Raw genomic sequence first — 14,099 nt, forward strand, 5'->3', positions numbered from 1 at the left:
CAGAGGAGCAGGAAAGCTGACGTTTCGGGTCTGGACCCTTCTTTAGATTTCTGAAGAAAGGTCCAGATGCAAAGCGTCAGCTTTCCTGCTCCTCTGATGCTGCCCGGCCTGCTGTGTTCATCCAGCTCCACACCTTGTTATCTCAGACTCCAGCACTGGCAGTTCCTACTATCCCTAAGCAATGGAATCATGATGGGTGGAGTTAAAGAATAACAAAGGATTCAAGACTTAAGGATTTACCATCAGAGTTCCTGATAGTTGAGATGTTTGGAGGGTGTAGCTGTAAAATTGTAGAGATCAAAAATTGTGCAGCAAGGCAAAGTGATTAGAATAATAGATTTGATTTATCACCTTGACTGGGAGAAGCCAAGCAGCTGAAGTAGTAAAAGCAGTGAATTCCTAGAATGGGATTGGGACAATTTCTTCAATACTGTCAAAGCTTTTCATCTTGTACTCATCAGGGCACTTTGCAAAAATGACTAATTCAAGGAGAAAACCAACATTCCTACTGCAGGAGAGGAGAGTGCTGATTGACCAGTACTTGGACTCTGATTGGTAAAGGGGTTGACATGGAGAATGCACCAATTATAATTTCTTAGAACAATCAGCTGGCAATTTAGGCACAACACCCAATTTGCTAGTACAACTCGGTTAGCAAAATTAAAGCTTGTGGGGCGGGAGGTAATGCCGATGTAGCAAACATAGAGCCCTGTTATGGTGCGGTGGTAGTGTCTGTATCCCTGGACCAGGAGGCCCAGGCTCAAGTCCCACATGCTCCAGATGAGTGCTGTAACATCTCTGAATGGGGTGATTAGAAAAAAAAATAAATGTAACAATCAAAAGGGCCCTCTTGCAGTGCAGTGGTAACATCTCTACCCCTAGACCAAGAGGCCTGGGTTCCAGTCCTACCTGCTCCAGGGATGTGGAATAAAATCCCCTCACAGGCTGATTAGGAAAAATAGATTAAAATTTTTTTTTAAAAATTAGATGTGGCAACCAAATGTACTGTTTCCAAGTCCAAAGATGATGCAGAGCAAGGCGGGAATGTGTGCTGAACGGCATATGTACAGCATTGTTGTCTCATTCCTTCTTAAACAAGTTAGACAACTCTGATCAGAATATTATGAATGAATTTACTCAGGTGTCCCACAATACTGCGGTGGTCCAACCAATACGAACACAAGCCAGTACCAATGCAAAACAGTCCCAACTTTGTTAGGAAACAAGTTACAATAACCTTTATTACTAAACATACTCTCTCTGATCTTCTTTAGCCCCTTAAGCTTACAATATTTCCCTTGTAGATTTGTGCTGTTGCTCTCTCTCTGTCTCTGGCTTTGTCCCTGGGTCTGTTAAGCTGCTTCCTCTCTCTCTGGCCCTCTCTCTCTCGGCCTGGATAGTCAGCTGGTCTCTGCCTCTTGCCAGGCTGGTCTCCTCGGAAGGCCTGCAGAAGATTCAAGAGATCTGTCTGCAGGTGAATCCTGTTTTTATATCTTTTTGAATGATTTTCTGGAATTTTCTATTTTCTGGCCAATCAGGGAGACTCACTTAGTAGTTTGAAGCATTGTCAATTATTTGGATGCCACTGTTAGTTTCTTTGTGTAGCATGACCCGGTGCCTTTCTGTCTGGGCCCTCCATCTTTTAGTGGATAAGTTGTTGGGATATGTCTGACCACGGTAACTGTTGCCTTTTACATTATGTTAATGTCATTAACACCAGGGTGCTGTGTTTGCACTGTGTCTGGTGTCTAGGTTTTGTGACTTCAGAGTTTTACTTGGTCGATATACCCAGCATCCCTTGCTGTTTGGCCAAGTTAGCAATCTATCTGTGTTTTAGTAACCTGGAGACCTCTACAGCATCTTTACAAGGATTTGGGCAGGCTTAACGAGGGGAAAGAAAATGGAACATAATGTAGTAGAATTTAGAGGTTATCCACTTTTGTAGGAAGAACAGACGTGCACAGTTTTTCTTAAATGGTAAGAGGTTGGAAAATGTAGATGTATGAAGGGATCTAGGTATCCTCATCAATAAGTAACTGAAGGCTAATGTGCCAATGCGGCTAGCAATTCAGGAAGCTAATTGTACATTAACTTTTATTGCAAGACAATAGGAGTGCAGGCATAGATCTGATTTTGATTTGATCCATTGTAGTCACATGTACTTAAGTACAGTGAAAAGCTTTGTTTTGTGAGCAGTACAGGCGGATCATAGCAAACAAGGACATACAGATCATAGGGTGCTTAGACAGGGCGAGGTTTACAAGGTTATAGCTGCACAGGAGGTGCAAAAAGCAAGACCAACATTATTTGAAGTTAGAGAGGCCTGTTCAGTAGTCTAATGACAGTAGGGAAGAAGCTGTTCTTGAACTTGTTGGTGTGTATGTTCAAGCTTCTGTACCTTCTACCTGTTGGAAGAGGTTGGAAGAGAACATTACCGGGGTGGGAGGGGTCCTCAATTATGTTGGCAGCCTTTCCGTAGCAACAAGAAGTGGAAATGGAGTCCATAGATGGGAGGTTGGCTTCCGTGATGGTCTGGGATGTGCACACCACATTCTGTAGTTTCTTATGGTCCTGGGCAGAGCAGTTGCCATACCAGGCCATTATGCACCGGACAGAATGATTTCAATGTTGCAACTGTGGAAGTTGGTGAGGGTCCTTATCGACATGCCAAATTTCCTGAGCCATTTGAGGAAGAAGGGGCGTTGTTGTGCCTTCTTAACCGTCACATCGATGTGGGAAGTCCAGGAGATATTTTTGGTGAACGTCACTCCTAGGAGCTTGACGTTCTCAACCCTGTCCACCTCAGCTCCATTGACATAGATGGGGGAGTGTCCTCTTCCTTTCTTCTTGAAGTCAATCATCAGTTCTTTTGTTTTGCTGACACTAAACAAAATCTTCCTTAAGTTGTGTAGAACCTTGGTTAAACCACACCCTAGAATATTGTGTGCAATTTGTTCCTTTACTTTAGGAAGGATAGTATGACCATTGAGGGAGTGCCACAAAGGTTCGCCAGACTTGTCCCCAGGATGGAGAGACTGTCTTCTGAAGAGATTGGGGAAGTTGGGTCTGTACTGTCTCAAGTTTCAAAGATTGAGAGGTGATCTCACATAAACATGCAAAATACTTAAGGGGATGGACAGGGTGGATGCAGGTCAGATGTTTTCCCTGGCTGGGGAGTCTAGAACCAGGGATCACAATTTAAAAATAAGGGGGATGCCACTTATGAGCAAAATTGAAGTAACATTTTTACTCAGAGGATTGTGAATCTTTGGAATTCTTTAACCCAGAGATTTGTAGAACCTCAAGCATTGAGAATGTTTAAGACTGACTGAAGGCCTGTGACCAGTGATGTGCTACAAGGATCAGTGCTGCGTCCACTGCTTTTTGTTATTTATACAAATAATTTGGATGTGAACGAGGAGGTATGGTTAGTAAGTTTGCAGATGACACCAAAATTGGAGGTGTAGCGGACAGCGAAGAAGGTTACCTCAGAGTACAACGGGACCTTGATTAGATGGGCCAATGGGCCGAGGAGTGGTAGATGGGGTTTAATTTAGATAAATGTGAAGTGCTGCATTTTGGAAAGGCAAATCAGGGCAGGACTTATACACTTAATGGTAAGGGCTTGGGGAGTGCTGCTGAACAAAGACACCTTGGAGTGTAGGTTCATAGTTCCTCGAAAGTGGAGTTGCAAGTAGATAGGATAGTAAAGAAGGTGCTTGGAAATGCTTGTCTTTATTGGCCAGTACATTCCATATAAGGGAGATCATGTTGTGGCTGTACAGGACGTTGGTGAGGCCACATTTGGAATATTGCATTCAATTCTGGTCTCCCTGCTATTGGAAAGATGTTGTAAAAATTAAAAGGGTTCAGAAGAAATTTACAAGGATGTTGTCAGGGGTTGGAAGGCTTGAGCCAAAGGGAGAGGCTGAATAGGCTGGGGTTATTTTCCCTGGAGCGTCTGAAGCTGAGGGGTGACCTTTTAGAGGTTTCTAAAATCATGAGGGGCGTGGATAGGGTGAATAGCCAAGGTCTTTTCCCCAGAGTAGCGGAGTTCAAAACAAGGGGGCATAGGTTGAATTGAGAGAGGAAAGATCTAAAAGGGACCTGAGGGGCAACTTTTTCAAGCAGAGTGTGGTCCATGTATGGAATGAGGAGGTGGTAGAAGCTGGTATGATTATAACATTTAAAAGACATCTGGATGGGTACATGAATAGGAAAGGTTTGGAGAGATATGGGCCAAATGCTGTCCAATGGGACTAGATCAATTTAGGATATCTGGTTGGCATGGACGAGTTGAACTGAAGGGTCTGTTTCCATGTTATACGTCTTTATGACTCTATGCCTCTATAGATTGATCTTTATATAAAGATCCATGATATAAAGAAACACGGGGAAAGTCTGGGGTTAGCGTGTGGAGAAAGGTATTGAAGTGGATAATCAGCTGTAAGGTCATATTGAATGGTGGAGTAGGCTTGATGAGCTAAACAGCCTACTCCTGTAACTCCCTACCTATACATTGGGCACTAAACACACGTCAAAGCCCAAAATATGGCAAAAAGCAAGCACTCCCTTCTTACAAGCTGGTAAAAGAAAGTCAGCATTTCTATCCTTCTACTTGCAGCCATCCAGCTGAAGCATCAAGCAGTTAATGAATCAGCAGCAAATCCTGTTTTACTTCCCCAGACACTTAATTTCCACAGTAAGGACTTGAAATATAACAAGTAAATTATGTTCATTATAATGTGATTATGAAGTATTGATTGACACAGGGTAAAACAATTATTTTCAACATTATTTTATCCTTTGTCAGTGAATAATTCTGGCACTCGTTGAACTGAGATGCTTCACTCATATTCTTTACAGATCACCAGATATCATGATGAGTCTCAATATGCATGTTCTCCTCAAGATCCGTGTCCATCTGTCTTAGTTCCTCATTAAATGTTAAAATAATGCAATCTCTGCTATTGTGCGGATGATCCTGGAGGAGCTCGGGTGCATGATACTATTGCAGAGAGTTGCTGAAGACAAAGGTCTTTTCAATATAACTGTTTATTCATGTTAAACTACACATCACTATGCTACTCTATATACACTTCAAACTTAGCACCAGATTGTTGCTTTTCTCTTCAGAGTCTGTCTGTCATCATGTGATCTATCATACCATCACTGACATAGTTTTCCTATCTATATAGTTAACGTTAACCCTTTAATTTACACATTTCTATTTTCAAATTCTCTGTCGCAGCCAAACTTCACAGTACTCATTATTGTTAGGAAATAAATGTTAGGAAATAAAATCTAGTGTAAGTATTCACTGGGGAGATCAGGAGATTTTGAATAACTGTGAAAATCCACCCTATTAATGATCACTTACCATCAGCATAAAAGGAAGAAATTTCAATTATATGACACCTTTTGCAACACAAGATAGTTCCAAAATACTTTATATCTTAAATTCTTTTGAAGGTTTTTGTTTAATTCCCTCTTCGGATGCGGGTGTCTCTGGCTCAGCCAGCATTTATTGCCTTTCCCTCATTCCCTTTAAGAAGGTGGTGGTGACCTACCCCCTTGACCCCTACAGGCCCATTGAGTCGACAACAGCCCTCCAAAGAGCATCCCACCCAGACCCATCCCCCTACACTATCCCTGTAACTCTGCATTTCCCATGGCCAATCCATCTAACCTGCACGTCTTTTGACTGTGGGAGGAAACCGGAGCACCCAGAGGAAACCCACGCAGACACGGGGAGAATGTGCAAACTCCACACAGACAGTCTCCTGAGGCTGGCATCAAACCTGGGTCCCTGGTGCTGTGAGGCAGCAGTGCTAACCATCCGGCCATGGTACCACCCATGGGTAGATCCACAATGCGGTTAGGGAGGGAGTTACAGAATTTTGACCCAACCACAGTGAAGGTACACCAATATATTTCCAAGTCAGGATGGTGAGTGGCTTGGAGGGGAACTTGCAGGGGGTGGTGTTCCCATGTATCTCCGGCCTTTGTCCTTCTAGGTGGAACTGACTGTGAGTTTGAAAGGTGCTGTCTGAAGATCTTTGGTTAATTTGTACCATTGTAGCAGGTACACAGTATTGAGCTTGCTATTGAGTGTTGGTGGTACAGGGAGTTGACGTTTCAGGATCTGGTGTCCCTGTTGTAATGTGGGAAGCATGGCAGACAATTTGTGTGACACAAGCTTCATAACAAATGTGATACTGACCAGTGTTTTATTAAAGCTGGTTCAACAATAAACATTGACTGGACACCAGAAAGTACTCTCTTTCCAGCTCTCCTTCAAAACAGAACTGTGGCATCTAATTTTTAACATCCAAGAGCATGCTATTTTTAAAGTACTAAAAACCACAGTTATGAAACTGCTTTAGGAAGCTAGATGGAGACCGCTGATCAATAAATTTTAATAAATTATTTTACAGTGAGTGCACTCGACAATAAGAAACATTTTTTGTAAATTGTTATTACATTAAAATCAGAAACTAAACAGAAGGATAGAGATTTTGAGGAGAGCATTGCCCATCGAAGTTAGCATATGATGCAGTAATGTAATAAAATGTACAATGAACATTACTCAAGTACTCAGTGAGCTATTGCAGAACAGTGTTGAATTTGAAAATAGAAATCAGATGTCTGGGAGTCAGCTTCAAGCTAAAATCTAATTAAAGAATTTAAATTGTTTATATGTAAAATAATAAATGTCTAAAGCAGATTTATAGAATCTGATTTATTGGATGTTTTAGGTATAGAATAAAAGATGTATGGATTTAAGTTACCAACTCAAATCTTTTTGGCTCAAAAAGGGTATATACAAAATAAAGGTAAAGTCGCCATAAAGAGAGGGAGACAACTGATTGCAGTCAAACCTGAGGCTCATCTCAGGTGAGGGGAGAAGGTGAGTCCATAGTAGCCAGTGTCCCACACTGTTAGCATCACCATGCATCTTAAACCAGCTAGCCAGCCAACAGAGCTAACTTACACCCAGTATGCACACTGTGAAGCACTGTAGTTGATACAGAGATGTGAGTTTCTGATTAAATTTCTTGCAGTCTGTCGGCCAATGCTCGCATAATATTACATTGTGTTTTTATTTTCAGATGGTCAAAGAAGAATGATTTATGAATATCACAGGGTGGAAATAGACATGACAAAGATCAGCAACAGCTCAGCTTTGGAGTTCACCCCTGTTTCCAGTAAGTTGTGACTTCTACAGAGTTTGAGTTTTATGTGTGATTGCTTTAAGGGTCAGGGAGGGCATGTTTTGTATTCACTATGCTACCCTGACTGACCTCCCTCTGTTGATTTGTTGGGAGCGATCCTTGTTGCTCTGTCTAGTCCCTGACTGAATGTTGTATTCTTATCACTTTCAATAGCTGATGTGGACATGACTAGGCTTAGAGCAAGGTCACAGAAGTGATGAGGGAGTGGGACTAGGTAGATGGACAGTCATAGAGTTGTAAAGAACAGAACCAGACCCTTCAGTCCACTTCATCCATGCCAGCCAGATATCCTAAATTAATCTAGTCCCATTTGTCAGCATTTGGCCCATATCCCTCTAAACCCTTCCTATTCATGTACCCAACCAGAGACCTTTTAAATGTTGTAATTGTACCAGCCTCCACCACTTCCTCTGGCAGCTTGATTTATACATGCACCACCCTCTGTGTGAATAAGTTGCCCCTCAGATCCCTTTTAAATCTTTCCCCTCTCACCTTAAAACTATGCCCCCTAATTTTGGACTCTCCTACCCTGGGAAATATTCCTTGGCTATTCACCCTATCCATGCCCCTCATGATTTTATAACTTCTCTAAAGTCACCCCTCATCCTCTGGCACTCCAGGGAAAATAGCCCAGCCTATTTAGCCTCTCCTTACACTCAAACCTTCCAACCCTGGCAACATCCTTGTAAATCTTTTCTGAACCCTTTCAAATTCAACAACATCATTCCTATGGCATTGCTATTTAGCACATTGTCATTGAGTCATGCAGCATGGAAACAGACCCCTCGGTCCAACCAGTCCATGCCAAACATAATCTCAAACTAAACTAGTCCCACCTGCCTGCTCCTGGTCCATATCCCTATAAATGTTTCATATTCATATAACTATCCAAACGTCTTTTAAACATTGTAATTATACCCATATCCACCAGTTTCTCAGGAAGTCCATTGTCCTCTCAACTCTTGTATCCGCACTTAAATCCAGACAAATGTATGATAGAAAATTTGGTGCTTTGGGCAAATGAAAAATACTGCAGATGGTGTAAATCTGTCTTGAAAACATAAACAGAGGAAGGGGAGAAGGAGGAAGGACAAAAGGGAAAGTTTGCATTAAAGTAGAGGACAGGAGAGTTTAAATGGTGAAAGGTTTCCTGGCACAAAAGAGAGTGGTAATGGATAAAGTAAAGAAACGGAAGATGAGAATTTCTGAAATAGCCTGGAACCATTCCCCACAAGCCCTGTGATGCAGTCCAGTTGAGGCACAAGAATCATTTCAAATTTCTAGATGGGAAGTTCCAAAAGTTGTCAAATTGTGGTTTAATCCTAGTGTGTGGGAAAGGAGTTTAGCAGAAAAGGCAGTTGATGACCAGTGGCAGAAAAAAAACTCATGGCTCCTAACAAAGACACATCCCTGTGAGGAAGAAGGATTCTAGAAATAGTATAAACTGAGCATGGTTAACAAATTAAGGATTATATCAAATTGAAAGAAAAAATTGCAACATTGCAAAGATTGTAAGACAGCAGATTGGGAAAGTTTTAAAAACCAAGACAAGATGACCAAAAATATAAAGAGGCAGAAAATAAAACTGAGGATTACCAGATCAGCCATGATCTCATTAGGCTGGGGCTATTTTCCCTGGAGCGTGGGAGGCTGAGGGGTGATGTTATAGACATTTATAAATCATAAGGGGCATGGCTAGGGTGAATAGACAAGGTCTTTTACCCAGGGTAGGGAAGTCCAAAACTAGAGGGCTTGGTTTAAGGTGAGGGGGAAAAGATTTAAAAGGGACCTAAGGGGTAACTTTTTCACACAGAGGGTGGTAGGTGTATGGAATGAGCTGACAGAGGAAGTGGTGGAGGCTGGTATGATTACAACATTTAAAAGGCATTCAGATGAGTACATGAATAGGAAAGGTTTAGAGGGATATGGGCCAAATGCTGGCAAATGGGGCTAGATTAATTTAGGATATCTGGTCAGCATGGACCTGTTGGACCAATAGGTCTGTTTCCATGCTGTACAACTCTATGACTCTTGTGACTCTAAATGGTGAAGCAGACTTGATGGGCCAAATGGCCAACTTCTGCTTCTTGTCTTATGGTGTCCAGGATTATTTTCCCACCCTGATGTAACTGCCACTTAGGCCTTGCCCATTGTCAAAGTGTTCAAGTTCTAGAAGGTTTCCCTACCTTTGCTTGTAGCTCAGGCCATCACCTGGAGTAATTGGCCATGGGCTCTTTGTATTTCCATTATGTCTAAGGTGTGTCCAAGAACTACCTGTCTGACTTGGGGGATGGGGGCTATCCATCAGCTTCACTGTGACAGCACCAGACTTGGATTCTGTTAATTGCTGTGCTGATCCCTTCTCAGGATAACCGGCTGGATGCAATGATACAGTGCAGTCAGGCAGAGGTGATGCTCACTGTGCTTCTGCAATTGGTAATCTGTGAGTACAGAAATTGTGCATTAAGTGGTCCAGTTTGAAATGAGACAATTCGGGACTGGAAAGATATGTTTCTGGCATTGTACGTCAGTGGAACGGACTCTCAGATAAAACAGTGTTGATTGACACCTTTAGAGCTGGCAAAAATATAGGCAGCAAGAGGCCAGAGAGTTCCAAAGAATATACAAAGCTGGAGATAATTGAATGTTGTGAGCAATATGATGGATTCCTTAGGTGCTGGGACTGTCGAGCAGTAGGTCTAGGATTTGTGGTGTGGTATGTAAGATATGAGTGCACCTGACTTAAATTTAGGTGCAGGGAGTAACTTTGTAAGACCTTTGCTCTGTTGCCTGATTGAGTGGCAATAGCCTGTAACAGAATGTAGATTTCCTGTGAGTCACTTGCTGGACTTTACCCTTGAGACATAATGTTTGCATTTTTAAGGGAATTTCCAAGTTTTAATCCTTACTGTCGGTTTTATGAGAGCTTTTTTTTTGAAGTGGTAACTTGTGCCACCCCCTCATCTGGTCTCCTAACAGTACAGATTGACCTTTGGTGAGAGTGTTGGGAAGCAGACTCACTCCAGACCAGTATGGCATTTCTTGTTTCACTCTTGAAATGGAACTGCTATTGGGATTGCGGTCAGCCATTTGTAACATGTCTCATTTTGTTAATTGTAGTGTTTCCTCTAGAGACAGCTGTAAGTAAAAAATACTTAAAAACTAACATTTTAAAAATCTACAACAGACCCCTTTGACTTTTATTCCTTCTGAACTTGGAGTAAACAGAATGTGAGAGTGAGGTTTCCAGCTCCCATTATCTAATGCTTGCCCTAGTGACTCCTGTTGATGTTTGGTATGGAGAGGTCAGTGGGTAAGGGTAAATGAGCTAAGGGATAGCCACCAATGTTGGAACGGAGGAGAAAGGTACCAAGGTATTATTTACTGTATTGCACACAATACAATACCTTTCACTGTATCTTGGTACATGTACCAATAGTAAAATCAAATCAAATCAAACAATTTGGTGACATGGGAGTAGCAAGTGCGCAGGGACTTATGACTGATTCAGATTGATGGGGGTACAGTGTGTCAATGACATACGCATCAAGAAAAGATTCATAAAGGCAGTTTAATGGAGCATAAAATGGAACTGTGAAGGGAAGGTTATGGAGAGTGGCCATGACACCCAAGGGAACCTAAATAAGTTCCAAATTTTGGAGAGTGGAAGCCAAAGAGGAAAGCTGTTTACTATCTCAACCCCCTCCCTCTCCCTGTCTCTCTCTCCCTGCACCTCTCTTTCTCTCCCCCTCACTCTCTCTCCCTGTCTCTCTCTCTCCCCCTCTCTTTCCCCCCCCCCCCTCACTCTCTCTCTTTCATACAATCTCTTTTACTCTCTCTCATCTCTGTCTCTCTCTCTTCCTGCCCACCCTCCTCCCTCCATGCCCCCTCTCAGAGGGCCGTGTGCCTTTGGAGTTTTGATCCTGAAATAAATGGTGAACGCAGAGTCCTGTATCATTTGAAGGCAGGGGTAGGTAGATTCTTGGAAAATGAGGGTGAGGGTTGGGGTTTGGAAGCTTATCAGGGATAGGTGGGAATGTGGATTTGAGATTACAATCAGATCAGCCATGTTCAGTTTGCTGGACAGCTGGTCTGTGATGCAGAGTGACATCGATTGTAGGTTCAATTCCCACACCGGCTGAAGTTACCACGAAGGACTCTCCTCCTCAACCTCTCTCCCCTTCTCTGAGACGTGGTGACCCTCAGGTTAAAGTCACCACCAGTCATCTCTCTCTCTTGCTAATAAGACTGCAGCCCTCTGGGACTATGGCGACTTTTTTTGTATTCATTCATCAGAAGTGGGTATCACTGGCCAGGCCAGCATTTAGTGCCCATTCTTAATTGCCCAGAGGGCAGATAAGTGTTAACCACATTGTTGTGGGTCTGGAGTCATGTGTAGTCCACATGGACAACCGACTCCTCTCCTAAAGGGTAATAGTGAACCTGATTGGTTTTCTCTGACAATTAACAATGGTTTCATGGTCATCATTAGATCTCTAATTCCAGACTTTATTGAATTCAAATCCCACCATCTGCCTTGGCAGGATTCAGACCCAGGTTTCCAGAACATTACCGGGGGTCTCTGGATCAATAGTCTAGCAATAATACCACTAGGCTATCCCCTCCCCTTGTATACCTTTATTAAATGGCGGATAAGGCTCGATGGGCCGATTGGCCTAATTCTGCTCCTTGACCATATGTATCTGAGTTGGCAATCCTCAGAATGATAAAAGCACAGACTCTGCCTTGGCAGAAATGGAGGAAGAGCTAGATCTGAAGGCGCACATCTGAGACCCTGAAAGAAATGGTGTTGCTAATAGGAAGGAAATTCAGTTTAAGGTGGCAGCCAAGAAGCTTGATGAAGTCAAAGCCAGAGAAATGGAAATGTGGAGGGGATCAGCCAAAGTGTTTAGCTTAAATTCTACTGACATTAAGCTGGCGAACGTTTCATCTCATTTATGAAAGCTTTTTGCATCAAAGGTCTATAGCAGAAGAAACTGATGTTTTGAAGCTCTGTCTAACTCAGTCATTTAATGATTCCAGGCTGGTTTTGGGCAGTTTCCTTTTGACTATTAAAGCTCTGTAATTAATTCCAGGGATTCTGTACTGTTCTGACTGTTTTCTCCAATAATTCAATTAATTCAGACCATCATTTCCTTTCTTTGTTTCACAGTGTGTCTGCAGCACCTGAGTTGTAATGCATGTGTCAACGCTGAGGTTCGATTCAACTGCAGCTGGTGTGCTGTTCTTCAGAGGTGAGGCGACCTGACATGTGCACAGCTCACTTCAAATCCAAACAGCATTTAGGAAGAGCACTTTCTATCAGGGCTCACGGCCAATATCTCCTCTTCCAATGAGAAAAGTATTACCCGTTTAGAGAAGGAATAACCTTTGAAATGCTTCAGCTCAACTCTCACTTTGGGTCTCTTTCAAAAGTCATTTGTGAAGTCACTGGGCAAAATTGGCAACAACCATCTGGAGAGACCTGCCCTTCATTTAGTGGGAAACAAAAATAGAGATTGCTGGAAAAGCACAGCAGGTCTAGCAGCATCTGTGGAGAGAAATCAGAGTTACCCTTTCAGGTCCTTTTTGGCTCCCTCTGATTTCTCTCCACAGATGCTGCCAGACCTGCTGAGCTTTTCCAGCAATTTCTATTCCTGTTTCTGATTTACAGCATCTGCAGTTCTTTCAATTTTCTTCACTTAATGGGATTCACTCATTTTTACTCATTGGCCTGGCAACCAATCTGGAAAGGCCCAGCTCAAGCTAGACAGCTCCAAAAGGCTCTCCTTGGATACACTTTCCCCTGATGGAGACGAAAGTGGAAGAAACAAAGGATTATATTTATATGGCACCTTTCACACTTTCAGGACATTTTTTTGTCGCATGTACTGAGATACAGTGAAACGTGTTATTTTGCATGCTAAATGGGTAAATGGTACCGTACATAGTGCACCAGGGTAGTAGAACAGAGTAGAGAATACAGTGTTACAGCCATAGGGAGAGATCAGAATTAACATTTGAGAGGTCCGTTCAAACGTCTGCTAATGTCTGAAGGCACTTTGCAGCCAATTAAGTACTTTCAAGTTTAGTCACGATTTTAGAATAAGTAATGCAGCAGCCAGTTTGCACATAGCAAGCAATAATGAGACAGTGGTTATTGGTAAAGGTGTGAAAGTTGGCCAGGCCATGAGCAGAATTTGCCAGCATTTTGTCGAATCGTGTCACGGGACCTTCAACATCCACTTGGGAGCACAGGCGAGGATTTGTTTGAGTGTCCCATCTGAAAGACAGCTCCACTGACAGTGCAGTCCTCGTGCTACAGTTCACCTGCAGTGTGAGCTCAAATCTCTGAGTTGGGACCTGAACCTTTGTCTCAGCCAAGAGCACTATCAAGAACACACAATGGGCCCTCACTTTTGGCTCCCCTGTCACCATGTCAAGAGAGTGCAGTGGGCTCTGGATAAACATTTTGATCAATGAGAGGACTCTGTCCTTTTAGACAGGGATGGTTTCTGCCTTTCCCTATTCCTGTGGGAATGTCACTGTAACTAATGATCCTAGTGATCTTTTTGCTTCAGTCATGATTCTACTCATGATTTGATTGTGCATTTTAATCCTGCAGGGTTCCTCTTGGAACTCAGACGGTATTAAGGAAGCAGCAATTGAGGAGGGAGCAAGAGGTAATCAGTGTGTGTGGGGGGCAGGGGAATGGGGCTGTGTTATTTCTTTCAGTGTGACATCATGGGTTATGTCTACACATACTGGTGTGCAGTTTTAAAAAATGTCACTCAGATGTTTTCAGAGTTTAATCATGTTATTTGCATATCATTCTCTTTAAGTGTTCATTTGTATCCAACACCA

The 14,099-nt window shown here is 42.6% G+C and overlaps 1 protein-coding gene across 2 annotated transcripts in view; it reads left to right on the plus strand.

Moving 5' to 3' along the window:
* The window catches only part of LOC109935240 (plexin domain-containing protein 1-like), a 268,940-nt gene that overhangs the window by 162,702 nt on the left and 92,139 nt on the right, over window positions 1-14,099 (plus strand). For both annotated transcript variants that reach the window (XM_048614603.1, XM_048614604.1), the window contains exons 8-9: window positions 7,113-7,208; window positions 12,409-12,490. In XM_048614603.1, coding sequence (XP_048470560.1) covers window positions 7,113-7,208; window positions 12,409-12,490 — 178 coding nt within the window. The remainder of the gene's footprint in view (window positions 1-7,112; window positions 7,209-12,408; window positions 12,491-14,099) is intronic.

This window comes from Rhincodon typus, chromosome 30, assembly GCF_021869965.1.
Source record: "Rhincodon typus isolate 14 chromosome 30, sRhiTyp1.1, whole genome shotgun sequence".
Classification (NCBI taxonomy): domain Eukaryota; kingdom Metazoa; phylum Chordata; class Chondrichthyes; order Orectolobiformes; family Rhincodontidae; genus Rhincodon; species Rhincodon typus.